The 26187-nt window shown below is 45.0% G+C and overlaps 1 protein-coding gene across 1 annotated transcript; it reads left to right on the top strand.

Moving 5' to 3' along the window:
- The first annotated feature begins 3667 nt into the window (after nt 1–3667).
- On the top strand, nt 3668–24903 carry LOC119465915 (ribonuclease 3-like). The gene is given in 7 exon segments (XM_049656841.1): nt 3668–3847; nt 17781–17885; nt 19184–19259; nt 20842–20964; nt 21563–21576; nt 21578–21871; nt 23922–24903. Coding segments are annotated over 6 exon segments (762 nt in total). The 5' UTR covers nt 3668–3847; nt 17781–17810; the 3' UTR covers nt 24102–24903.
- Nucleotides 24904–26187: the final 1284 nt, after the last annotated feature.

Raw genomic sequence — 26187 nt, 5'->3', positions numbered from 1 at the left:
GACCATAAATTTCTAAACTAGAATCACTTTTAAGATATCTGCTCCCACTATCTGCTACAATGCATTGACGTTAGATGTCAAATCCATTCAGCAGAAATATCTAAACTAGACCACTATTGAAATATCTGCGACCACTATCTGCTACAATGCATTGACGTTAGATGTCAAATCCATTCATCAGAAATATCTAAACTAGACCACTATTGAAATATCTGCTCACACTATGCGCTAAAATGCATTGTTGTTACATGTCAAATCTATTGAGCAGAAATTTCTAGACTAGAACGACTCTTGAGATATCTGCTCCCACTATCTGCTAAAATGCATTGACGTTACATGCCAAATCTATAGGGCAGAAATTTCTGGACTAGAACCACTCTTGAGAAATCTGCTCCCACTATCTGCTAAAATGCATTGACGTTACATGCCAAATCCATTGAGCAGAAATTTATAGACGAAAACCTCTATTGAGATATCTGCTCCTACTGTCTGCTAAAATGCATTGACAATATAGATGTGAAATTCATTCAGCCGAAATTTCTAGACTAGAGCCATTTTTGAGATATCAGCTCCCACTACCTGCTAAAATGCATTGACGTTACATGCCAAATTCATTGAGCAGAAATTTCTAGACTAGAACCACTTTCGAGATATCTGCTCCCACTATCTGCTAAAATGCATTGACGTGAAATCATGCATACATGTAAAATCATACATGCAAAATGCATTGACGTGAATAAAATACATACATGTGAAATCATTTGAGCAGAAATCTCTATACTAGAACCACTATTGAGATATATGTTCCTATTATCCGCTAAAATGAATGGACGTTACATATAAAATACACTGAGCAAAAATTTCTAGACTAGAGCCATTTTTGTGATATCAGCTCCCACTACCTGCTAAAACGCATTGTTGTTACATGTCAAATCTATTGAGCAGAAATTTCTAGACTAGAACCACTCTGGAGATATCTGCTCCCACTATCTGCTAAAATGGATTGACATTACATGTCAAATCCACTGAGTAGAAATTTCTAGACTAGGCCACTATTGAGATATCTGCTCGCACTATCCGCTAATATGCATTGTTGTTACCTGTCAAATATATTGAGCATACATTTCTAGACTAGCACCACTTTTGATATATCTGCTCCCACTGTCCACCAAAATGCATTGACGTTACATGCCATTGAGCATAAATTTCTAGACTAGAATCACTTTTAAGATATCTGCTCCCACTATCTGCTACAATGCATTGACGTTAGAAGTCAAATCCATTCAGCAGAAATATCTAAACTAGACCAATACTGAAATATCTGATCCCACTATGCGCTAAAATGCATTGTTGTTACATGTCAAATCTATTGAGCAGAAATTTCTAGACTAGAACCACTCTTGAGATATCTGCTCCCACTATCTGCTAAAATGCATTGACGTTACATGCCAAATCCATTGAGCAGAAATTTATAGACTAAAACCTCTATTGAGATAGATATCTGCTCCCACTGTCTGCTAAAATGCATTGACGTTATATACATGTGAAATTCATTCAGCCGAAATTTCTAGACTAGAGCCATTTTTGAGATATCAGCTCCCACTATCTGCTAAAATGCATTAACTTTACCTGTCAAATCGATTGAGCAGAAATTTCTACACTAGAACCACTTTTGCGATTTATGATCTTACTGTCTTCCAAAATGCATTGATGTTACATGTCAGATCCACTGAACAGAAATTTCTAGACGAGAATCACTTTTAAGATCACATAAAAAAAAACTGAGAACACACATAGACGCATGTGTACGGTATGACAAGTGGTCTGGTTCCCTAAGGTCTTCTGTGGCACTGCATAAGTTTACATAACCACTTAAAAGGAAGCTCTAGCTAGGCCCAACTCTGATGCCGCCTATTCAAATTTATGTAAAACGCTGAAATTCTTTTTTGAGATAACCTCTGGGTCGATTTTAATGAAATTTGTTGCATATTAGAGAGAAAGTTCAATTTTAGTGACTGTTGGAAGTGGAATCTTGATTTAAGTTCCGAGACTTTTTACAAGAATTTGAAACAATTGTAGGTTTAAAAAACGGAAACCGAAGTTTACTAATTCTCTGCATCAACAACAGATATCGCCGTTCTGTAAACTGCATTCGTTAGAGCATCTAAAGCGAACAAACTTGATATAAAAATGTGCAGCTTACGTGAATTTGTTGCAATGTTTGAAAGGGTGCTGCAAAAGTTATACTCTGGGTGTGACTTTTGCAACACCCTTGCAAACATTGTAACAAATTCACGTAAGCTGCAACTTTTTATATCAAGTTTGTAACTCCCACAAGAACGGTATACTGCAGAGCGCGGTGTATAATACATCAATTTTGTCCGCTTCAAATGTATTATTACAGGGAATCTACTGAATTGCGATACCATTTCTCATTGCCTGATAATTTCGTTTTCTGAAAATTTGCTTTTTGTAAAAGAACTGACGGTCTAAATCAAAAATCCGCTGCCAACAGTCACTATACTTTACCTTTTCCTTTTAAATACGACAAACCTCACCAAATTTGATGCGGTGGTTGGCGATTTATCAAACGATATCTCTTTTCGCACGTATTTAGATAGGAGCACATATAGCGAAAGCTTCCTCTTAAACGCCTCCCAAGGGGCTGCAGACACCAACGCAGGAAACGCTAACGAGCTATCGCATTGACTAACATCCTGACCTCTCTACGCTTTCTTCTGGTTCGTTTTTCCATCCGCTTGGTGCTGTTCTTCGGATACACTAACAATGCAGAGTATTGGCAGCTGAGCTACAATGCAATGCGCATCCACATTCCGCGCAGCTAAGCCTATCTAAACATTTCTCCAACAGCACTGGAACTATATACGAGTATTAGAGAGTTATGAATCAGGGAACGCAAGAGGACTTGCTTGCCTACGAAAGTCGCTTGGGTGCCATCAACAATCAAGCAGACTTAGCATTCTTGGGTATGCAAGCCACTTGCGTCCCCTAATATAAAGCTCTCTCTATATGGCCCCGAGTGAATCTCTGAAAGCATAAAAAAAGGCAACTGGAGAGCCGAGTTTCGAAAGCGAGTGTGACAAAAGATAACGAAGCAGTCGGAGGTGGTCGTGAGAAACAAGAATGTAAACTGGCCGAGAGTGAGAGAGATCGGGCGTGAGAGGGCAACGCCGGCGAGGAGCTCGTCTGGGCACGCTCTCCTAGCGCCCCTTAATTTACGCTCTTTCTAAATTTTTTTTTTTTTTTTTCTGATTCCGCGACACTCACAACCGGACGCCGTAAAAAAAAGGCCTGTTTTTAAACAAGCACCGACTCTCTCGCGCAAGCCTAACAAAATCCTTCTCGCCAACCCGCTTGTCTTGTCGGTGCCAGCTATTATACTGTGTACTAGAATTCTAGTGCAGTCTAGTCCCAGCCTTCTTCGGCGCTACAATTCTAGCGCACTACTTCGGCGCGGCGCGCCGCTTCGACACAAGAGCTCCGAGGAGGGTAGATAGAGCACGCCGGGTGTAAAACAGTGTTAAAGTGAGCAAATGATTCCCCTGCGGAAGCGTTGCCAAATCCTCCTCTCAAACTCTCTCGTCTCTCTCTCCTCAGACAGCCGTCATACGCTCTCTCCTCTTTTGCAGGCGAGTTGTAGGGGTCGCTTGGCTTGGCCGCGAGGCAGCAGCGGCTCATTCGCTTTCACGGCGTCGTTTGCACAGCTAGCAGCGACAACAGCCGTGACAACAGCGCGCAGTCAGGGACCGCTGCAGCTTTTGCCAGCCGACCCCTATACACGTCGTAGGCCGTCATACGCTTCTAGCCTCGGTGTCTCAAACCGCAGGTGAGTACTGTCTCGCGCTTTCCATCGTGTTTTCCTGACGGCTCCCGCCAGTGGCCCAGCCTTTTGTCTTGTGTTGCTTGCTTGGAGCGCTCCGCGTTCAGCGTGTGCTATCTCTGCGCGTGCGTCCGGTGTCGGACAAGTCGACGAAGCCGGGTTTTACGCGATAGCAACAAGTTGGCATTGAGTCGTATTCCGGCGCTTTTGTCGTATAACCAGCTTGGTTTCTAAGGGAAGTTCGCCTTCTAAATCGAGTCTGGTGTGGCTCAAACAAACGTCGAAGACTCCTATATTACGGCAGCTGTTATGACATCCGCTTTTCCCGCCGTAGAGTCCGGTAGAGAGGATGAAATTGGCGAATGGAATGGAACGAGGAAGCCCACGCAGGGGGTGCTCAAACCAGTGGCCGTGTCTATGCGTCAAAAAGGCTGTTGCGCAGACAACGTCGAACGCGTCCGTTTCCTGCTGTTGCTAATAAAGTTTTTCCGCCGTTATCGTTTACCACAACGTCAGGCGGAAAGGTAAGCGCGCGTTGTATAATATGACGCGTAATGTGGCTACTTGGCGCTATATTATACAATAGCTATTTCTTCTTCATTTAAGTTCTGTAAAATATGAAAAGTTCCTACCGGAGTTTTGTTTTGTTAATTATATTAAAGGTCACGGCGACGGAGAGTGCACATGTGTAATACTATTATACTGTTTAATTACTCGATATGTGGTCGTTGCTTTCTTCTTGTTCTTTGTCTAATTCTCTTATTTTTATAACGTTTACCATTCGTATCACTATCACGCATTTTCAACCGACCCTTAAATTTTAAGTGTTACGTAACACAATATATAACGCAATACGCATGCAGTGACGGTCCAACTGCTCTCCCGTGACTAAACAAAGCTCAACTGTCGTTCGACATATCGTAGAATCGCGCCCGAGGTAAGTGAACGATGCCTTGAACTCTTTTGAAACCCAACAGGGGTTTCAGTGAACGGAGCGATGGACTTTTCACTCCGCATAAGAAATAACAACTTTGCTCCTGCGACGTCTTTTAGCACAGCTGCGGAAATTACGAAAGCAACTAAGTTATGATTGGAAAATCAAAATAAATGGGCGGCTAAAGTGCACAAGTATCCGTACCTCAAAAGCATGAACCCGGAATGGAGTAATAGGTCAAGAAAGTTGACAACCAAGTGCTGGGTAAATGAAAGTGTAAATAGACAACCAGGAGTCATCAGAAAGAAAGTGAGAGAGACAGAGACGGTAAATTGGATGCAAAGGATGGAAACAAAAAAGACCATGGCGATTTGCAAATACGGCAACAAAGAAATCAGGAGGGCAAATCTGTACGGTAACACAAATGGCAGTGCCTTGCTATTTGAGGAATCGCGTTGGCTGTCTGAGGACAAAAAAACATACCGCCGCAAATATCCCGCTACGGGATAAGGCATGTGTCTGCCGCAGCGAAATTTCGAAACTATTCTCTCAGCCAGACCAATACGCCTCAGCCAGACCTAGCAGTTGCCCACCTGCAACTGCTGAGGGAGGCCATACTTCAACCAATGGATCGTGTCAGCGAAAAACACTTTTATCCTGCTTCTATCACCAAGACGTGGAATGCTAAGCACGGTGGCCGTTGTTCTAGCATGTACAACCAGGCGAGCACGTCTTGCAGATGCGGCATAGCTGCGACGATGTTTCTGAGCTGCTCAAGTTACCCTTCAAAGCGCGTCTGGCGCAGGAAGCTGACTGCAACGAGAGAACAAAATGACTTAACGCGGGACCGGCCTTAGAAAGCAGCGAGGCCTCCTCGTCTACTCCTCGCGTTACATGTGGTAAAGAAAGCAGCAAGCGGCACGCTTGCGAGTGCTGAAGACAACACCTAATAAGCCACTTGTCCGTGTCGTGAAAGTGGCATCGGACTCGCGAGCTTTGACTTCAACGCTTTGAAAAATTCGTCACTTCTTGAATAATAGAACACTGGCAGTCTGAAGTCCCCGTGCAATATATCGGCTCCTAAACCGTCAAAGGGTGATTTAAAGTTAGTGCTTGCCCGAAACCGCGGCTCAAAACGCCATGATATAACACAAGATGCCGCGTTCGCCGTTTGCATCAGCGCGAAAAAGACTGGTTTGCCAGTGCATGCAAGCGCAGCGTTACCGTGCTTCTCCTTGAGAAATGTTACTGTGTGTCCATCTCTCGTTCCATAAATAGCTAGATTACGCTGATCGAATCGTGTATTGGACATGAACCATAAATCGCAACATTTAGTGACCTCATGGATCGGCGTCAGTCTCAAATTCCTGGGACAAAAAATTATGGGGTTTTACGTGCCAAAAGCACGATCTGATTACGAGGCAAGCCGTATAGTGGGGGACTCCGGAATAGTTTGGACCACCACCTGGGGTTCTTTAAAGTGCACCTAAATCCAAGTACACGGGTGTTTCCCACATTTCGCCCCCCATCGAAATGCGGCCGCCGTGGCCGGGATTTGATCCCGCGAAAGTTTCTCGGACATATTCGTCTTTCATACGTATACGCGAACCTGCAGCTCGTGCTTCAGACAAAATAACTCAAGTACCCTGCCTTGATTATACTCTTGCCGGAGGTTCCGCGTTGTCAACGTATTGTATGCAGCGGCATTGTTAAATACTGTAGGCAGAGTGGACGGCCGCGATAAAAAAAAACGCTGACACCAGTTACAGTAGGCTCGTATCTATCCTCGTGTATTTACTTTCGCTATCCTAAAGTGTCTGAGCTGAAAGATAATCAGCTGCTAGCTATGCTTGGAGGGATATAGTGTAGAAAAACGAATGAACACATCGAAGTGAAAAACAGCAGCGGAGAAAACTTTCTTTCTGCCCGTTTTTTTTTCTTCTTTTTTTTTTCTAAACGAGAACAGAAAGAACAATGGCCGCTGGGTTATTTTGTGCTGCAGCAGCATTAGCTTTATGCCTAGAGCGGCGCGTTGTCAGTTTTTAATTTCTAACTGATTTCAGCTAGAAAATAATTAGTCACGTGCTTATCCGCTTACGTGTCGCAGTATAGACGAGTATTCGATGCAGAAAATTGTGGTTTAAAAAACTTAATGCCACTGTCAATTCACGTAAAAATTTACTCGCTGCGTAGCACCCAGCTTCTCTCAACGAAACAACGAGGTTGGATAAGGCATTGGTCGATCGGTCGGAATTGAATAACTGTTAACGGAATCGAATAACTGGGAGTCCACAACGGAGGGGAAGCGTTTGATGGCGTGCGATGCTGCATTTAAGCTCAAGGTTGTCGCGTACGGCGAGGAACACGGCAATCGAGCAGCTTTTGTAATGGTGGACGATCAAAAAAGATTACCGCGGACTTCACGCTCGTCACACATACTTGCTGCCGGAAGAATTAGACCAAATGGTCCGGTCCCGTGCAAAGGCCGTACCTCGTACAAAATTGGGGGGGGGGGGGGGGGGGGGTGCGGCCCGTAAAAGGGTCTATACGGTATTCTAATGTACAGCTTTCGCATTCATTGCTTCGCCCCTACGGTGAAAGTGTGGTAATCTTTCTTTACATCCTTGATGATAAGAGACGGCGGGGAACGCTTTCTTCTATACAATAACTTTGAAATGCTACAGGTTTTGTTAGAGTTCACTTAGTACATACGTAGCAAACCACTAAACGGAAACACAGATGGCTTATCTACAGTGAAAAAGAGGGGAAAATCAGGCAACCTGTGCAATATGACCCTCCCAGCCCAAACGAGGGTGCCTTAAAACAGCGAAATAAATTTACGGAGTGCGCAAATAACCTAGGTGCGCCAGATTCCCTCGTCCTGTGGTTAATATTACGTCGGACAGAGAGGCCGATGCGTAAATGAAAGGCTGAAAGAAGACATACGCAATGAAGACCGCGCAAAACAGGGATGGCTTTCTTCCCACCGCAGCACGTGCGGATGCAGCCCAAGATTCACAGAGTATTATCGCAAAACACAGAAGTTGTGTCACGAGCGAGATAATGGAAGCGTAAACAAAACTGTGCTTAAAGAATGGTTGCGTCAGTACCCCCTCTGTCGCTCCCACTGACAAGGATATCAGATACCTCGAGCTATATCACTACGTTGAATTTTTTTCTTTGTGGTGTTTATCGCTGCGTTCAGCTAGCTCGTGGCTGTTAATTGGGCTTCTCTGTGACTTTATATTAATGTCTCGTTAATAGGTGCAGTCCTGAGAATTCGTTCCAAGTGGATGTACTCGTTGCGAACTCAACGGCTATAATTCGTAGATTTAAATATGTGTCGCAAAGTAATAATTATGGGGTTTTACGGGCCAAAACCACGATCCGATTATGAGGCACCATCTGGGGTTCCTTAACGTGCCCCTAAATCTAAATACACGGGTGGTTTCGGATTTCGCCCCCATCGAAATGCGGCCGCCGTGGCCGGGAATCAATCCCGCGACCTCGTACTTAGCAGACCAAAACCCTAGCCACTTAGCAACCACGGTGGATATGGGCCGTAAAGCAAATAATTAAAAAAGTTTGTTAGCGTAATTATGGTAATTGTTCAATTAAGCATTTTTATTAATTGGAGAACTACTAACCGCCTCATGCAGTAATTTAGAGCAAGGGTTAGAATTATGCAATCTGCCACAGACAATTTTTAAAATTTTTGGACCTTCTAAAAAAAACGCCGGTATATAGTGAGGCTTTCTGAAAAGAAAAACTGTGGGAAGTCAGCGCTCTGTTCTCTCATCTGTCCCCTCTGGTGTCCTTGCGCTGTTAATCATACTTGCTAAAGAATAAATAGCGCAAGCTTAGGCGAATACGAGAAGGATAGAAAAACACAGAAAAGCGCTCCTTCTTCTTTATTGATTATGATGACACGATGGTGGTAATTAGGACCAAAGGTTGAGCAAACTGCGAAGGTACTGAAGCAGCTCAATATAGCCCAATAACACGCCGCGTGTGGCTGGGCCAACCGGTTCACATTGGCGAAATGATTAATAGGGCGAACTTAAGACGACGGTGAAAGGGGGTTGCCCTGCGTGTTTCGCGCATTTATTTATAGTTTCGCGCTGTTAACCTTTTTCCAGCGAGCAATAGGTACCCAAGTTCGCACGCTCGAGTGAAATTCTTTCACTCAATAGTAAGGTTCATAGTAGCTGTCAGCGCCGCAACACGAGGACAAAAAAAAAAAATTGTGCATAAACCATCGACGATGATTGTCAGTATAAGCGAAAACCCAACGAACGAACTAAGGAACGTTTTCCGTTCCGAATGCGACCAACGACCACCGACCAATCACGAAAACAGAAGAAAGAGGCGAAGAAAGGTATTCGCTTTAAAAAACGACTTGAACATCGACGAAGCGCCTGCGCTAACTCGCCACGGATGAACACCTTACTGTAACATCAGCGAATTACATGAGGAAGAGCTGCCTTTGCTGTGTCAAGCTGCACCGTGTGTAGGGACAACACAGAGGACAAGGCTGCTGGGCGTTTATTAGCTTTCGGAGCATCGGCTCGCAGTTTTCTAGAGATACGCATCGGCTGACACGTCGTGCATCCGTCGGGGTTCAGCGTACTGAAGCATATCGCTGGCGGCGTCTGCGCCTCGGGAAATGAGGCGCGTTGACTCGGGAGCTCCGAACGATGATTTCCATCGCCGTGCGGCCGGTGCGACGCCGGAAAGCGCGTGTTCGGTCATGGACTGCCATAGTTTCGTTTTCGGTTGAGTCAGCGTCAGCCGACTTCATTTGCGCGTCGAGACCCCCGCATGAGTATAAGACGAGGCCGTAGAGGAAAGAAAAAAGTTGAGAGCGAGATCATCAAGGAGGTTATGTACGAAAACTTATACGAAAGCTTTAGTGTATAACCTCCCTTGAAGAGCACCGTGCAACACGTTTAAAGCCAAAACGTACGCGTGTTCGGCCATTGTCTGCGGTAGATTCGTTTTCCTTGAGTCAGCGTCAGCCGCCTTTATTGGAGCGTCGAGTCCCCCGAATGAGTCAGACGAGGCCGTGGAGGAAAGAAAAAAAAAAGTTGGGAGAAAGCTTCGCGCAACAGGATTGAAGCCAAGACGTACGCGTGTTCGGTCATCGACTGCCATAGTTTCGTTTTCGTTGAGTCAGCGTCAGCCGACTTCATCTGCGTGCCGAGTACCCCGGATGAGTATGAGAGGAGGTCGTGGAGGAAAGAAAAAGTTGGGAGGGAGCATCGCGCAACGCTATTAAAGCCAAAACGTACGCGTGTTCGGTCATAGACTGCCATAGTTTCGTTTTCGTTGAGTCAGCATCAATGACATGATGCTGTCATGGCTGTTTAACTCGATATATATCTGGATATGAATGACAGACGCTTACATCACCTGACGCGAATGACATGGCATAAATGTCATCACACGAATGGCATGAATACCATGAATCTCATAGCATGTTTTTGACAAGACATGCATTGCATGATCATGTCATTCCATGGTATTCTTGTCATTTCATGCACTCATGTCTCGCCACATATGTCCTGATACATATCGAGTTAAAGAAAGGACAACGACGCCATCACCCCATGTCATTTATGCCATGTACTATGGATACCTCTGTCTTGAAGTTATATAACAACCGGGTGTAGCTGATAGTCTGAAATAAGGAGGAAAATGCTGAATTGGGCAAGACGTGTAATGCTTAAGGCAGGCGTCCAGGGGCCTATGCGACGCGATACTTCTTGTGTAACTTTTTTTTCTTCATCGCATATAAAAGAAATGCGCGCGCGGGCTTTCTATGCAACACGGAAATAAATAAATAAATAAATAAATAAATAAATAAATAAATAAATAAATAAATAAATAAACACCCGCAAAGCTGTACGCATTGCAAAGAGTTGAAAATGATGTTTCCAAATGTGCTCTAACAATTGTATTGACATTGCAAGCCGTGAAGTTAATAATTAAAAAGTTTGTCTATTGTGAATTCTACTCACTCTACTAATTGGAGAATGCAAAAAAAAAAAAAAAAAAAAAAAAAAAACTGGAGGCTTCTCCTTGCTAGCAGCCAACACACAGTTGGTTTCATCCGCACAGAGGGCTTAACTATTTTTAAAAATCCTCTCTGTGTTAGTTGGGGCACCCAAATAGCAACGCGAACCGTGAGTGCATCATGTAGTATGCCAGTTCGCTTGCAATTGTGTTTATTCTTTTTCCCCTTCCGGAGTGAGTGTTCCCCCCCCCCTTTTTTTTTTTTTGAGTTCTTCATCGTTTCGTTTTCGAACGGCATTTTTTTTTGAGTTCTTCATCGTTTCGTTTTCGAACGGCATGCGCGCGATGTGCTGCAAGGCTGTCTGACTTTTTAAAACTTTTTTTTTTCTTCTTTTTTTTTTTTTTTTTTTTTTTTTTTTTGCTGAAGGCGGTATAGACAGGGCGAGCACGTGTGAGCGACGACCGGGCGTGCAAAGTTTTGCGTTGTTGCTCCTTCAACTCAAGGTCTCTGACTCGCGCTGCCGTAGTTTCGGTTTCCGGGGTCGCTTACCGCTGCCAGCTGGCCACCATCTGACGCATTGCCGAGGTTGTCGGTTATTTGCGGACGCAGTCGCCATGACACGAAACCGAAACTATGCTTAATGACGTACGCTAAACGAGAACGAGCTAGAATAGCAGTTTTGATGGCTACATTGCCCTGTAAAACTGCACAGCTCACAATGTTTACTTCACCACGATGTATCTTTAAAAAAGAAAAAAAAAAAAAAACAAAGACGTGATTTTACTCTCGTGGACGTATGACGGAGTGAAAAAGCGGCACGGCTTGACATCAGGGGACGTATTCTCGCACGATTACTTTCGGCGATGCTGTCGCCGTCGCGTGACGTAGTCATCAACCAGCGAATCAGCTTGCACCTGATGGCCGACGCGATAGTATCGCCGAAAGTGATCGTCCCAGAATGCGTCCCCAGTCCGTTTGCAGAGTGAAGTTTATTAGGGCAAAAACTTCGCGACTTGAATTGGAGCTATAAATGAATTTCATTTGGTTCGTGCCTCATCGTCTGCCGTTCACGGGCAACGGTGCTGTGTATAGATCAAATGACGGCGTCACGGAATCAGAAGGAACTATTCATTATCATCATCATCATCATCAATTATGAATTATTCATCAGGACGTCCTTGACGTGCAGGTAGCGCTCAGCGTATTCTCTATCTTTTCTTTTCTTTTTTCTTTTCCCTAGGGAATGGCGGGATTCGCCATAACGTCGGTATTTATCCAAACAAAGCATTTTCGCGTTTTCTATGGTTCTAATTCTTTCTTTCTTTTTCTTGCGCCAACTGCTATGTTGTTTTTTTCGGCGAATATTTTCTCTCAAGAAATTCGGCGTACCTATTCAGAGGCGTGAAACTATGGTTAGAGTCCTGGCATTTTATTTTTTCCGCTCTAACGTTATTTTTCGAATAAAGCGCTGAACAGGTGTCATTCCTTTTTTTTTTTTCTGCGACAATTCTTTTTTCACGAAGTTCACGGGCCTTCTTTTTTTCGGCTATTATTTACATCGAGATTCACCAGTTCTTTTAGCAAACTCTGCGGTTCATTATAGATAAGGTAATGTATACGTGTGTTGCATGCGGCCTCTACTCTCTAAACGTTTTAGGGGCTGTTTAAGGCTACAAATAATTCACGAAACATTTCTGGGTATACCTTCATCACCTTTTTCCCCCTTCTATTTTCACGTTGTAATCATACTATTCCTTCCTTATAGACCACCATATCTGCTCGGATGTTTTCTAGCACTTCACTGAGGCGAGATTCTGCGTATCGCGTAATGGCGTGATAACTAAGTTAAATTTTGAAGATGATGATCGGCCGTCGCTGATCAAGTTCAAGATGAAAGCGCGTACAAATATATTACGTGGCCATACGAATTTTCGTGGAAACCTTAATTGACAGCATAAATTATTTTTTAAATAATAACGTAGGTCAGTGTAGCGTGGTGTTTGTTTATCATTCACTTGCGTATTTTATTTTTTTCTTATGTGATAGTGTTGTCAATTAGCAGCGAGTTCGATATAATTCCGGTGGTCAATATTCTAATTTTATAGCTATTTAATAAACACTAATAACTTATGTGATTTCCGTATCCACACTTTATGACAGAACATCTCCATAACTTGGAAAGGCCGCTATCGTGTGTTTCGAGTCCGTGTTGTATGCTTATCCTGGGGACGAATTATGACGGGTGCTATATTGGCTGATTTGCCATCTTCGTGTGTTTTGCTCCCGCTTAGCTTTAGTGTATGCTTCTGAAGCGTTTTACACTGAGATACATAAATCATCAAAAGCTTAGAACCTGTTCTCACGCTCTGCTTCTCCTCGATACAAATAAAGTGCTTATCATCATCATCAACGACCTCTGTGAGCCAAAGTTCACCTGTGATCACTGACGGATCCACCCGGCTCCAAGTATAGCAGTAAAAAAATAACTGCACTCACGCTTGTTTTGTCAACGGTTTTGAGAAATTTGACATGTTCAGTGTAGGACGTCGGTGCAGAGTGCGGACTACGCATCTTTAGTGTCTCCTTGTATGTATGGCTCCAATGCACGCGAAAAAAAAAAAAAAAAACTATGTATATTTCGCAGCATGCCGACCACACAGGCGTCCGTTCCCACGCACTGCATCTCCAAGCGAAGCTGAAGCCGCTTCGCCAGAGCACGCACGTGCTCTCGAATTGCACGTGCGTTCCTTTGTATAGTTGTGGTTACACTGTGGTTCTCGGCTTTCAGCTGTGTTATTGAGCCACTGCGCACGCGCGTGTGCACAGTCGCACATGTTTCACCCTGCTTCCAGCCGAGTGTCTGTGAGCAGTGCGGTCCTCGTGTTACCGAGGTCGGTTGGCTATAGGCAAGCAGGAAAGCAATACGAGAATCAAACAGTGTGCGGAAATAACAACGCAGCCGGCAGCACGAACATTATCCCAGGAAGACGAGGGAGAAAACACGCAGTGCGCCGATGCCGCAGGCGCGTACGTTGTGCTGCGGATAAATGGAGCTTGGGAGTACATTTTACGCACCGCATTCTGCCGACGCAGCTGACTTGCCGACTCAGGGAAACGGAAGAAAGTGCTGAACCATTGAACTTGCCGATAATCTTCGGACTCTGTATTTTTAAAGCGTGTATGCACGCAGCACTTGCGCAGTTTCAGTTCACAGATGAACCCAACGTGAACGAAACAACCGCAGCGCTCGTTTAAACAGCGTGTCTAATTGAATGGAGGCCGATACTTATGTTTAAAAAAAAAAAGTAATGTACGAAACTCTGGGGTCGGCCTAGATTCGAGGAAGCGGTTTGGTGGCAACCGCGAGACTCCACCTACCACAGAAAGGTCGCGTGTGTTCCAATTCTGGCCAGCATCGAAGACCAAAGTAATGGAACGCGTCTCAAACCGTCCAGAAAACAATGGGAAGGCTGCTGATTTATTGGCAGCCCCTTTTAGACGGGGTTTTTACAAATATTCACCTAGACTATAGAGACTTTCCATTCTAGCATTTTTGTATACATCTCAGTCTTTCTTTTTTTTTCTCGTCCTCAAAACTTCTCTATCTACTTTGTACCGCTACCTATGCCTGTAAGGGATCCGGTCGTATCAATATCTTGCCTGCTTTCTTTCCACCAGTGCTCTAAACGTCTCTTGCTTATCTCCACTGCTGACCGGTTGATGCTTCCGTCCACTTTAAATCCAAGCGCTGCTGGAAGGTGTATACGTCACCTATGGGTCTCACTGGGTGAATCCCTCCACATTCCATTAGGATGTGCCGAGTGGGTCCTGGATTTTTGGTGCAGCGTACACATGCCCTCATCTTGATGCGGGTACTTGCTCCGGTCCTTAGGCAAGCAGCTCGAGCCTCAAATAGCAAGGCATTACCTTTTGTGTAATCGCACTGATTCTCCCTTTGAATTTCTTTCTCCCCATCCTTGTAAATCTCGTATGGTCTTTCTTGTTCCCATTCTCTGCATCCAATTCGCTGTCTCTGTATCTCTCACTTTTTGTGTGTGTGTGTGACTCCTGGTTGTACATTTACACTTTCAGTTACGCTGTATTGGTTGACAACTTTCTTGACCTCTTCCTCCATTCTGTGTCCCCACTTTTGTGGTATAAGATACTTGTGCACTTTATCCGCCTATTTATGTTCATCCACGTTCCCGCGTCTTTCTGCAAAGCTAATATTGCTCTGTTCTTCTCTGACTTCAAAAGAGGCCCAACCCATGTCACCCTGCACTGCATCATTTGTGGTTTTACCGTGGGCTCCCAAAGCCAACAGGCCTACTGAACTTTGGTGAACTTCCAATCAACCCCGACAAGATATCCGATTTTAAGCATAGAATGGCATTTGCGAACGTTAGCGCTGGCACCATTAGTCCTTAATTTCCATGTTCCACGCACCACCTCATATTTATTGTGGCCCCATGATCAATGTTTCATTATTGCTGCATTCCGCTTCCCCTTTATTTTCAGATTATCTTCGTGGGTGCTTCAGTAAGTACTTTCTTCGTTTATGTATACGCCAAGGTATTTATATTGTTTGACTATGGGTAATGCTTGCTGTTGAATTGACATGCACCACATATATAATTACTCGTCTCTTCATTGGAGATCGCAATTCCCGATTTCTCTGCGCTAATAGTAAACTTGAGGCCTAGATTTGTCGCTCCGTTGCCACACATATTCGCAAGTCTCTGCAAATATCTCGCATTTTCCGCTAGTAGCACTACGTCGTCTGCATAATCAGTCCGGGGACCTTGTGTTGCATCATTTGCCAATTAGGCATGTAGGATAAATCAAACCCTGATTCACTTTTTCCCAGTCGTCTTTCTATGCCCTTAACATATAGCGTGAGTTGCAATGGAGACAGGACATACTTGCTGCAGTCCTTCGTGAATTTCCACCACTTCATTACAATTTCGGCGCCTCTGCAATATAATGCCACCTGGTGGCGACAAGAATTTAAGAAAAGAACTGAGAAAAGCACATATTATCTCTGTTTTGCACCTTCTTACGCGTGCGAATCTTTCAAAAGCACAGCGCGACTTACATTAGGCGCATAGGAAAGCGTGGCTAAGTTTTTATTATGCGCGGACGACGTTCCCGTCGAGTTTCCAAGCTTCCTGCACAACTACCATCTTGTTTGGACAGCAAAGTAGCCTGCATCGTTTTTGGTTTCGATGCGGTCTTCGCGAAGCTGCCTTATTTGACGTCTTCGTCAGAATTGGAACGAAACTTGAAAGATCTAAAGCGGACACAATTGATGGCTCTTAGATACACCAGTAATATGCATGGGAATAGGTGTTTTTGCAAAAGTCACGTAAACATTGTAACAAAATCACGTCAGATATAAATTAATCTATAAAGTTTTCTCGCTTTGGATGCTTTAACGGATGTAGTTTACATGACTGAGATGTCTGTTTTTGTTGCAGAGTTACGTATTTGTAAACTTCGCGCCCTTATTTTTTCAGAGTTGTCAACTTTTGCAAATTTTGTGAAAAAATTGCAGGCCCCGGTAAATCAAAAATACCTTTAACAGTCACTAGAGTTTAACTTTATCTCTCAAGTGCAACACATTTCAGTAAAATCAGTCCATTGGGTTATATCAGAAAAGCATTGCGGCGTTTAACATTTATTTGAATAGGCGGCATCCGATTTGGGCCGGAGCTAAAGCTTCCTCTTATGATGGCCGCTGTCCACTTAGCCGTCTACTTTGCCGTCTACGGCGAGTATCGGAACCCAGCCGTCGGTGCCACGAGGTGGAAAACAATGTTGCTGATTTCACGAAGGATGCTATTCTGGGCATTGTAAAGATCAACCAAATTATAGAAACGCCATCTTGACAGTTCTGATTGATCCAGAGCGCTGCTCCGGCCTCTCTGATTGGCTTTTTCTGGACACGCAACAAGTTAAAATGGTCAAGTTCCTCCGTACTGTCAAATTCACAATCTTATCAGCTCCGATTGGCTGACAGCGCAGCTACGCAGTCTGTGGTTGGCTCAAAACGCCAACATTGCCGAATGCGATGGTCTCCAGGAAAGCATGATAGGCCTAACAGCGCAAGGAAGATGGAGAAGACGACAGGACAAGCGCTATCATCAAGCTAAAGTTCATTCCATACGAAAAGCACTTTTTTAGCCGCCTGTCTTGTTTTGTGACGGCGGGTAAAAACAAAGTACCTTTCGTCTGGAATAAACTAATATTTGAAGTTTGAAGTCAACGTTTATCCCGACGTCTTCTTTTTCCTTGCGATGTTAGGCCTACCACGCATGAATACAAACTGACCCAACTTTCAGTTCTTGTAAGCTTAAAGTCCAGAATAGCACCATCGGTCGCGGCTCTATCGCAATGAAGGCAGGCTACCCGCTTCAGTAAATAGGGAGATTTAGAAATAGCGCACCCAAGTGGCTTATAACTTGCCCCAAAACAGGCAAAAGTTCGCTTGAGATCTTGAGTGTTCATTTTACGTTATTTTGGGCACGTCTGGTCGATAGCATCTCGTGACTTTTGGGTCCCCTACTTCTAAAGCTCCCTAATGTGCATCGTTACGAGGCCTGACGCAATTACGTGAAACGCGTATAACCGCTCATGAAAACTCAAGCTTTTGAACATACTTTGACAGATTCTTAGAACATTGCTAAAGCACTCGCTAAGCAACCGCGGGTGTTGTCTCACCAGTTCATCTCGTTCACGGCCACGCGCAATAATTGCTATAAATCACCGCGCGTGGTGATTTACACCCCCGGTCACTCTTTTTTTTTTTTTTTTTGCTTTAGTACTGTCGGCGTCCTTACTAATCGGCGTTCATATTTTTGTGTGCCACGTTCGCTCAGGACTAGACGCGCTTTAGTCCGGCCAATGCAAATGGCGTCGTGGTCGGCGGGTGTGCCCAGCTTTCTAAGCTCTTTTTATTCGCATGCTGTTCTTTTTTTTATTTCCCTTAGACGAGACTCCTTAGACTTCCTTTCCTCACAATGGAGAACGCCGACGGATTTGTCGACATGGCGGAAATCCTTGACGAATTGGAAGGACACGAATCCACCAAAAAGGTGAGCCCTGTACAGACGTGCTTGAGCTTGCTCTTGATGCAGATCTGTTTTTAAGTCCGCACTCTCTCCCTCTCAGGTCTCACTCAGCCCACACGCACTCAACTTTCACCACTTTTTTAAAGTCGGTCAAGTACAGTTTACGCAAGCCTCTGAGCTAGTTTGACGCATTATGAACGTAACCGTCGGCCGATTGAGACCGCGCTCGGTGACAAAGAAAGACAGCAAGTGTCTGTCATCAGACGCTGTTTCTTCGTTTATCTTGTGTCATAATAGGTAGGGTACTGATTTCGGGTGAAAACACATTCGTATATTTCATGTTAAAAAAATGCCTCGATTTTTTTTTTTCAAACTGTCCTCTTTACACCGAGCAGAAGTGTAAAACCTCAAAACTGTGTTAGGCCTCGACGCCGCGATCTCGGGAGTAATATAAGGCGATGTATGATGCTTTTCGGGGGGTAGAAATGGTGATGAGCGGTGCGTGCACAGAGAACACTTGTCTATAATATATTTAGGCATTCTACACTCCTAATGTCACATACACGTTCTGAAGGATTCACCAGGAATGGGGTGCAGCTCAAGCGTAAGAAATTTAAGAAAATCAAAGCCGTTGAATTCCACGCGCTCTTCTGCACGCGTGCTTTAGAGATATCTATATCAGCTGGCAGCGCAGGCTTTATGTCGTGATTTATTGTTTTATTACTCACTGGCGCTCACAGCCGGTCTAAATTAAACCACACTACCCATCCCGACGCGCGAAGAAACTCGGGTGTCGGTTTCAATAATGCTTCGCATTAAAGTGATTCACGCACGAATGCCAAGGTTTCGAACCATTGAACCGCACTAGGACTCGTGGTCGTAGTGTAGTCCAAATATAAGCAGCACTTGGGTCAAGGTGAGGACTAATTATGAAAAGACGGCGCTCTTCATCCCCAGCTCCCCTCCCTTGCGCGCGTGAGTTGAACCACCATCGTGGGCACATCCCTCGCAAACTTTCACTCGCGCATACAAAAGCGTACGGCGCGCGGCGGCGATGTTATCGCCCCTGGAGTTTATACGGAACATCACGGCGACGACGACGACAGTAATGCGCCTGGAGTGTCCATGTTCCAATCGCAATAATAACATATATAGTAGCTAATAACGGATGACAACACATGCCGATAGGGAGAAGATACTAGACATGTGCGAAGTGGCGAAGTGAACACATGGCAAACGCGAGCACCACGCAAAGTTGACTGTTGAAAATATAATGCTTCATAGATGTCCTCTTCCCTCTTTTTTTTTTTTCCCTTCCGCAGGTTACAAAGGCTCCTTTGAAAGAAGCGCCGAAGGCACCGGCAGGCTCATCCGCCACGAGCAGGCTGTTTGAGAACGGTGAGTTCGAAATCGGTTAGGATCGACTTAGAAAGGAAAGAAAAGACAATAGAGATGCTTGAATTCTATGAAATACGGTATACTACGACTCCGAACGTGTCGGCTCGAAGATTGCGAAGTGCCCGTGAATGCTGCGTATTGAGGGCGCATACCGATACACTACGCCGTGTTTGTTTGCTTAAAACCCGATGTCTGAGACGCTGCGTGAATACGTAACGAATGCGTAACTGTAGCCAAACTTTCGACAAAGGGACTTTACTCCGCCAGGGCAGCGACCCTTCTCGAAAACGTTGGCTGCAGGGCGACATTTCTTGTTCCACCACTGTTGGTCACATCAAGCATCCATCCTCCTGTGAACTTCTGCCTTGAAACGAAAAAGTTGTCGTCCTTGAAACGTGTTTCTTGCTGGTGGGACACAGCGATTGGTTCTTCTTTATGGGTGGTATTGAGAGAAAGCTTTATTTGAGCCCCAACTCCAACTATCCTATTGAAATAAACATGTGTGAAACGCAGGATCTGGTCCCGGATAGACAACCGCTGAACAGGATCGAATTAAATTTCTTAGATTTGACAGAAAAAGCAAACTTTTGGCGTTTGAGAGAAGCAGAATTTAGATTTAGGGCCTCAACTTTTCTTGCAAAAGTCACTCAAGAACTAAAAAAAAAAAATTAACCACGAAGTTTAGAACTCCGCAGAGGCTTCACTAAAAACAGATATAACTGATTCTGTAAATTTTGTTTTTTTAGAGAGTCACAAGTAGACAAACGTGGTTTATTAGTTTACAGCTCACGCGAAATCGTTGCAAAATCGTTGCAAAGTTTTGCAAAAGCCTTATTTACAACAATTTTGTTTCCTTTAGATGCCCCGATACATGCAGTCGGCATAATTGTGACATTGTTTTTACACTTGTAAACTGCAGTACACTTAAATTTTAATAAATTGGTCGATTTTAAAAATTGTTTTGTCTGACAGGAACTAGTGGCCTGAATGAAAAAGTCTGCTTCCGACAGTTTCCACATTTTTATCATTTATTTTGGCTGCGACAGATATCATTAAAATCGCTCCATTGAATGCCGATCAAAGCGATCTCTGTGCTTCCACGTACTTCCTAAGCCATGTACTTTCCATGTACTTTCCTAAGCCAACTTACAATGGCTGTAGCCAACTTTCGTGACATCTCGCAATGGTATCGCCATGGTGTTTACTATCCTCATCACAGACACCAGCCACCGGAGAAGGAAAAGTATTTGTTTTCATACAGGATTCGATTCCGGGCGCACACGATTTGTGAGGCGTGTCTGGTGTCGCTTTCGTTGCACCATTGTCCTCGTCTCCTTCGCTGTCGTCGTTATCGTCACCATTGCACGGTTTTCCTTGTCATTATCATCATCATCACTGTGTAGTTGCCGTTGCGGTCATTATAGTCATCGTTGTACGGTTGACTTTGTCGGCGTTATCGTCGAGCGGCCCAAATCGAACCAGCTACCGCGGTTTTGCATTCTGCTTAATACTTTTCTTCGAGCGACACTCTGCAGTACTTTCTTATGTCTCTCTCTCTCTCTCTCTGTCTGTCTGTGGGCAGGTTCGACCGAGGGGACCCATCCGCACTTCGTGCTGAAGCCCGAGCTGGTGGTGAAGCTGCAGATGGAGTACCCGGACAAGTTTGTCAAGGAAAGGCTCGGGGGCTACGAGTTCAAGACGAAGAGTTGAGTCGCATATTGCCTGCCTCTATCTCTTCTTGCTGAGTTCATTATGAGGCCGACGGGCTGGACCTCGCGCGGCCCTCTCATGGACACGAGAAGGTCACTTAAACCTGCCCTATTTCCAACTGAACTCCGCCCAAGTTCGCGGTGTAGTACTTAATATGAGCAAAGAGCTTTAGCCTTAACGGACGCACAGTTTCCTTATATGCGTTAAAGGAGAAATTTAGCCTGCCTCAGCGCTAGGGCTTAAGTGACACGAAATAAAGGGGGAGAACCGCACATGACAACGGTCATCCCCTGTGGTCCCCCTCTTTTAAGAGTCACGCGCCACTTTTGCGCGGCCACTGTGGTACTGCTTTACCGACTAAACCATCGGTCAGCGCTACCCTGAAAGGGTAGACTTTGAGCAGAGCGACTCCACATGCCGTGACAGTGCTGAAGTGGTTGTGGAGTTTTATCACTCAGGCAGTCGCAGAGCCATGTTGGCGCAAAGCCACCACCGTTCTATCGGGAGAGGCGCGTTACCAGCGCAAAGTTTTCGAGCCGTGTTACCTCGTTACACTGCGACATCCCTCTTCCTCCTCCTCCTCACCGCCGCAGGCACGTTGCTTCGCGGCGCTTCTGCACCGCACGTACAAGCAGAGCAAGCGTCCCAACAACAAGACCTTCTGCGACCCGCTCGACTACGTGGGCGACTACGTGCTCAAGTTCGTCATCTCGCAGTACCTGCTCGAGAACTGCGCCGTCAAGACCAAGGAGCAGCTGGCGCAGAGGCGCGCCCTGGTGGAGTGCCAGGAGGCGTACGCGCTGCTGGCGGTGCGCAACGGGTTCCACGAGGCAGTATTCCTCGACGACCGCCGGGACTGGGAGCACCTCAACGAGTACATTAAGAACGTCAAGGGTGTTCAGGTGAGAGGCCGCCCGGCTAACGTGCAGTCCGAACCCGGATAAAGCGAATTACTGTCTACATCGAACACGCGGACTTTAGCGACCGCTAACCCCCCGCGGTAGCTTAGTGGCTATGTGGCGTTGCGCTGACGAAACTCGAAGGCCCCGGTTTGAGCTCGGACGTACACTAGCTCGCCGTTAACGTCATAAATGTTTTTACGATGTCTACGAGGGCCTAGTTAATTTCCCCCCTCCCTTATGATGCACTTCATTGTATTCAAAAGAAGTTAAACACTGAAAGTTTCGAGAACGTTTACTGCGGCATAACCATTTGAGAAAATACTTGGACATCCTGACGTCACAGTGACGTGCCGGCGCTGGGGTTCGAGTGCGAAATTTGAAAATGAAAAAAAAAAATGGAAGTTTGGCCGGCATATTATTTTCTGCTAATCCACCCCTTTCCGTGAAATTGACGAAACGGGAGTTTTGAAAGAAGTACCTCACTTGTCTAAATTAATTCAGTGTCTCTTTTTAAGGCAGGTAAGGTGTTTCAAAACTTCGTTTATAATCATTCAGCGGAAGAAAGTTGTTTACTAGTGGATAAAAATCTAGGCCGAGCATTCCATTCTTGAAGTTCGCACTGAAACTTCCGCATGCCGAAACTGATTTTCAAGTATTTATTTTTTCTCGCTCTTAGGCCGTTCTGGCGCAGGAAAATCCCTCAAGGCATGATCCATGAATGTTTCATAATATTTTAAATCGATGTAACCACGGAGACTTCTAGGTGAAAGCGAAATTATAATCCCAAGATGTTTATTTCGCTCCTTTTATGGACGTTATGCAAGAAGGCCAACGCAACTAATGAACATGAGAAATTAATTATTTAAAGAAAGCACATCGGAGGTATAACCCAAAGAATATTATAAAATAAGCGTACACTCAGCACCGTTACTTATTTTTACGAATATTTATTCAATTCTTTATTGTCCGGCCCTCTAGTATCCGGTCATTGAGGCTCTGTGGGCGCAATCATGTATGTCAAGATAGCACCCACCAAAAGCAACAGCATTGGTGAAAATAATTATATTTAAAACGAGTCGTATAATCTTTAAACAATTCCGATACCACCTGTTCGGCAAGTTAATGATACGTGTAAGGTGTCCTACTCAAACAAGTTATAGAATGTGGACGACCGGGTGTTTGCTCACCGCGTCAGTATGTTGTCATGTAGCGGGTTCACTTTCACTGTTATTGACAATGTTTTACATACGTCAGGCATACTTTTAAAGTAGCTGGATGGGTTCTTTCCATACATGCTAGACGAAGTAGTAGTTAATCTCGTACCTGACCTCGCATGGAGTCCGAATTGTGCAAACGTTGCAAAACACAGTGAAGAAAAGAAAATTCTTGCATCGTTCTGCAACTGTACGCTTTTCGTCATCCTGTGAATGCAAGAAATATGGTGAAACTCAATTTTCAATCAAGATCGAGAATCAATTGTCGTCTGAAAGGGCTAATTCAGAGCTTTTAAATAATGGGACGACACCGGTTTCCGTACCGAAGAAACGGTCTGGCTGGGAGCCAACCAGCTCGCCTGGGACCGTTTGCGTCTTCGTATCTTAAGCACGCTCATGACATTATGAGTTTACTGTTTAGGCTGTTGTTGGTGATGACGTTGCGCAGCAGAGCACGTGGTCGAGGGATCGATTCCCATCTGCGATGGTCGGATTCCTACGAAAACGGAATGCAGAGACGCTCGTGTATTTTAATCCGAAGGCTTCCACTACAGCATCGCTCATGACCCACTGCGATGTTCCAGGATGCTGAACCCCATAACTCAATTTATCTTTCATTTACCGGCCTTAATTGAACATTGCTTATTTGTAATTGATTATTTGAGCTACCAATACGTGGACTATAGGGGCTGCATAGTATGAATGAATGAATGAATGAATGAATGAATGAATGAATGAATGAATGAATGAATGAATGAAATGTCCACATGTGGTAACGCTTCTTCCTGTATCTCTCCCGCACATGCCCCACCGAACGCCTTCTCCCGGCACCGCAGACCCTGAAGCAGCTGAGCACCGTGGAGAAGCGTCGCTGCTTCATCCAGAACTTCTTCCAGTCCGTGGCCGGCGCCGTGTACGTGGACAGCGGTTACGACCTGCGCGCCGTCGTGCGCGTGTTCCTGCCCATGCTCAAACCGTTCCTCGACGAAGTGGTCGAAATGGAGCTCGGAGACTGAAGCCCTAGTCATCGTACCTTCTTCCCTATAATATGGCCTCCGGGATCGGACGGCGTGGAGCACCCTGATTTCGGAGGCCATGCTTATATTTTACTACCTCTTCGGGTGCTGCCGCTTCGCGCCGTGTCGTATTGTGTACAAAAGGCGAGGGGCTGTGCTGTATGCCCGTATTCCCTGTCGATCATAGCAGGATGTCTGTGGGTCAACTTCAAGACTACTGCGACAATTGGCTGCAGTGAAGTTTTAGATTCACAGGCCCGAAGCAGATCACATCACATTGAGTGACTCTGCTACCGGAGGACTACAGGCAGTGAAAAACAGGTGAATGTAGCTGAAACGTTGCATATGGTCCACCGTCAGTTGACGCGTTCTGCAGGTTCGTTCAGGGCTACATCACAACTTAACTTTCCGGCCTGCATTTGCCTTATGAATTGAAGGGGGAAATTTATGGCACTGCCTTCGAAAGTGATTGGCTAGGAATACGGACGGCCTTATCCCGGTACACTCCGGCAACATTAATATGCACGCGACGCCGGAGCGATCCGTTTTCCTTGCATTTGCACTGTGTTTGTGTGCTTGAAGTGTTATGACATATGCATTTCTTTCTCTTGATGTATATATCTTGCGTGAATGAAATGAAGCCTTTGTTACTTGTAGCGTGGGCTACGAGCTTGATCTGCTACATGAAGGTGGAGCTATTTCTGTTGTGATGTATCCATCCGCCTGACGCGTTTGCATGTCACGTCAAGACTTTCTTGTGCTTGTATCGGAGAAAAAATTAAATTGACAATTGCGTTTTTTTAATCAGTAGTGTCGCCTTGCATTTATTCTCATTTGTGATAGATATGAATTTTCTCTGAAATAAAGGCGATTAGCAAACCGAGAACGAGATGAACGCAGGAGCCAACGTTTTGACAAATGGTCTTGTCTAAGTCCACTTGTCGAAACGTTGGCTCTTGCTTTCACCTAGTTCTCGTTTTGCTCATCGTCTTGAATATCCATCTCCCGCCTTCTCCGTGTTTCTCCTCTTAAATAAAGGGAAGATATGAGCTATTATCGAGAAATGCTTCCATGGCAGCTAATAAGTCGCTAGCCTCACGATTACCCTGGAACAAGAACGGTAAGAAATAGGTCATTACAACGTTTTGTTTGAAACTTTTTTTTCCAGTGCATGTATATGAATTTAGAGAATAGTAGCAGCAGGCACGAAGATCTAACAGGCACGAATATATAATTGAACAAAGTTGACAAAACTTAAGTGCCACTTCTCAGTCATTTGGTAGTACACAACGTCATGAAAGATTCCACCAGCTTTGCTGTCACAATCGCAGTCTTCCGGTACACGACTGCACTATATATAGAGCTGCGTTTTACATGAATTGGCGCACTGCATCGGATTTCTGGCGCAACGCATTCATGTAGGCGGTGGGATTACATCGTGCATTGATGCGATAGGAGACGGGGTAAAAGTCGTCTCGCGCGGTGCATGTAAAGGCTGGCATGTTGCTTGCAGGGAGTGAGACGACAACTGCCGTTTGCTACTCTCCTCTCGCCGCCGCACACCTGCCAACTTTTACGATTTTACTGTAAACTGCCCGATTTCCAGTGATCGTTTACGATTGTCGTATTGGCACAAATATCTTACTTTTTTTTTTGCATTTGCGTGCAGTTCAGGGCATTAACTTCGAAAGAAAGACAAATACAGTCGCTGAGTAATTTTTCGGAGCCATTGATTATACGGGCCTACCAGCGCGGCAGCAGTATCAACTGGCAGGACCAATGTATAACGGAAATCGAATCTTCGACACCCGTTACGTGAATATGGCAGTAATAAACTTCATAAACACATCTGCTTGTCTGCCGCATAGATCGTTGCGGTGACTATATCCCTATTCCGAAAGTTCAAAGACTGCGTATCTGTAACAAACACTAAACATAATAAACAATCAATTCTTATTATTTTGCAACGCTATCGCATAGCAATTACCGAGACGCGCTAAAAAAGGCGACACTCTACGGCCGGCTTCGTGTAAACGTAGTTAGGACACGCACGTGGTGAACCGATCGAGGCTCTGCAGGGTCGTCA

The sequence above is a fragment of the Dermacentor silvarum genome, chromosome 10 (genome assembly GCF_013339745.2).
Source record: "Dermacentor silvarum isolate Dsil-2018 chromosome 10, BIME_Dsil_1.4, whole genome shotgun sequence".
Classification (NCBI taxonomy): Eukaryota; Metazoa; Arthropoda; class Arachnida; order Ixodida; family Ixodidae; genus Dermacentor; species Dermacentor silvarum.
The sequence above is the reverse complement of the archived record's forward strand: the minus strand, read 5'-3'. Positions and strand labels throughout refer to the sequence as shown.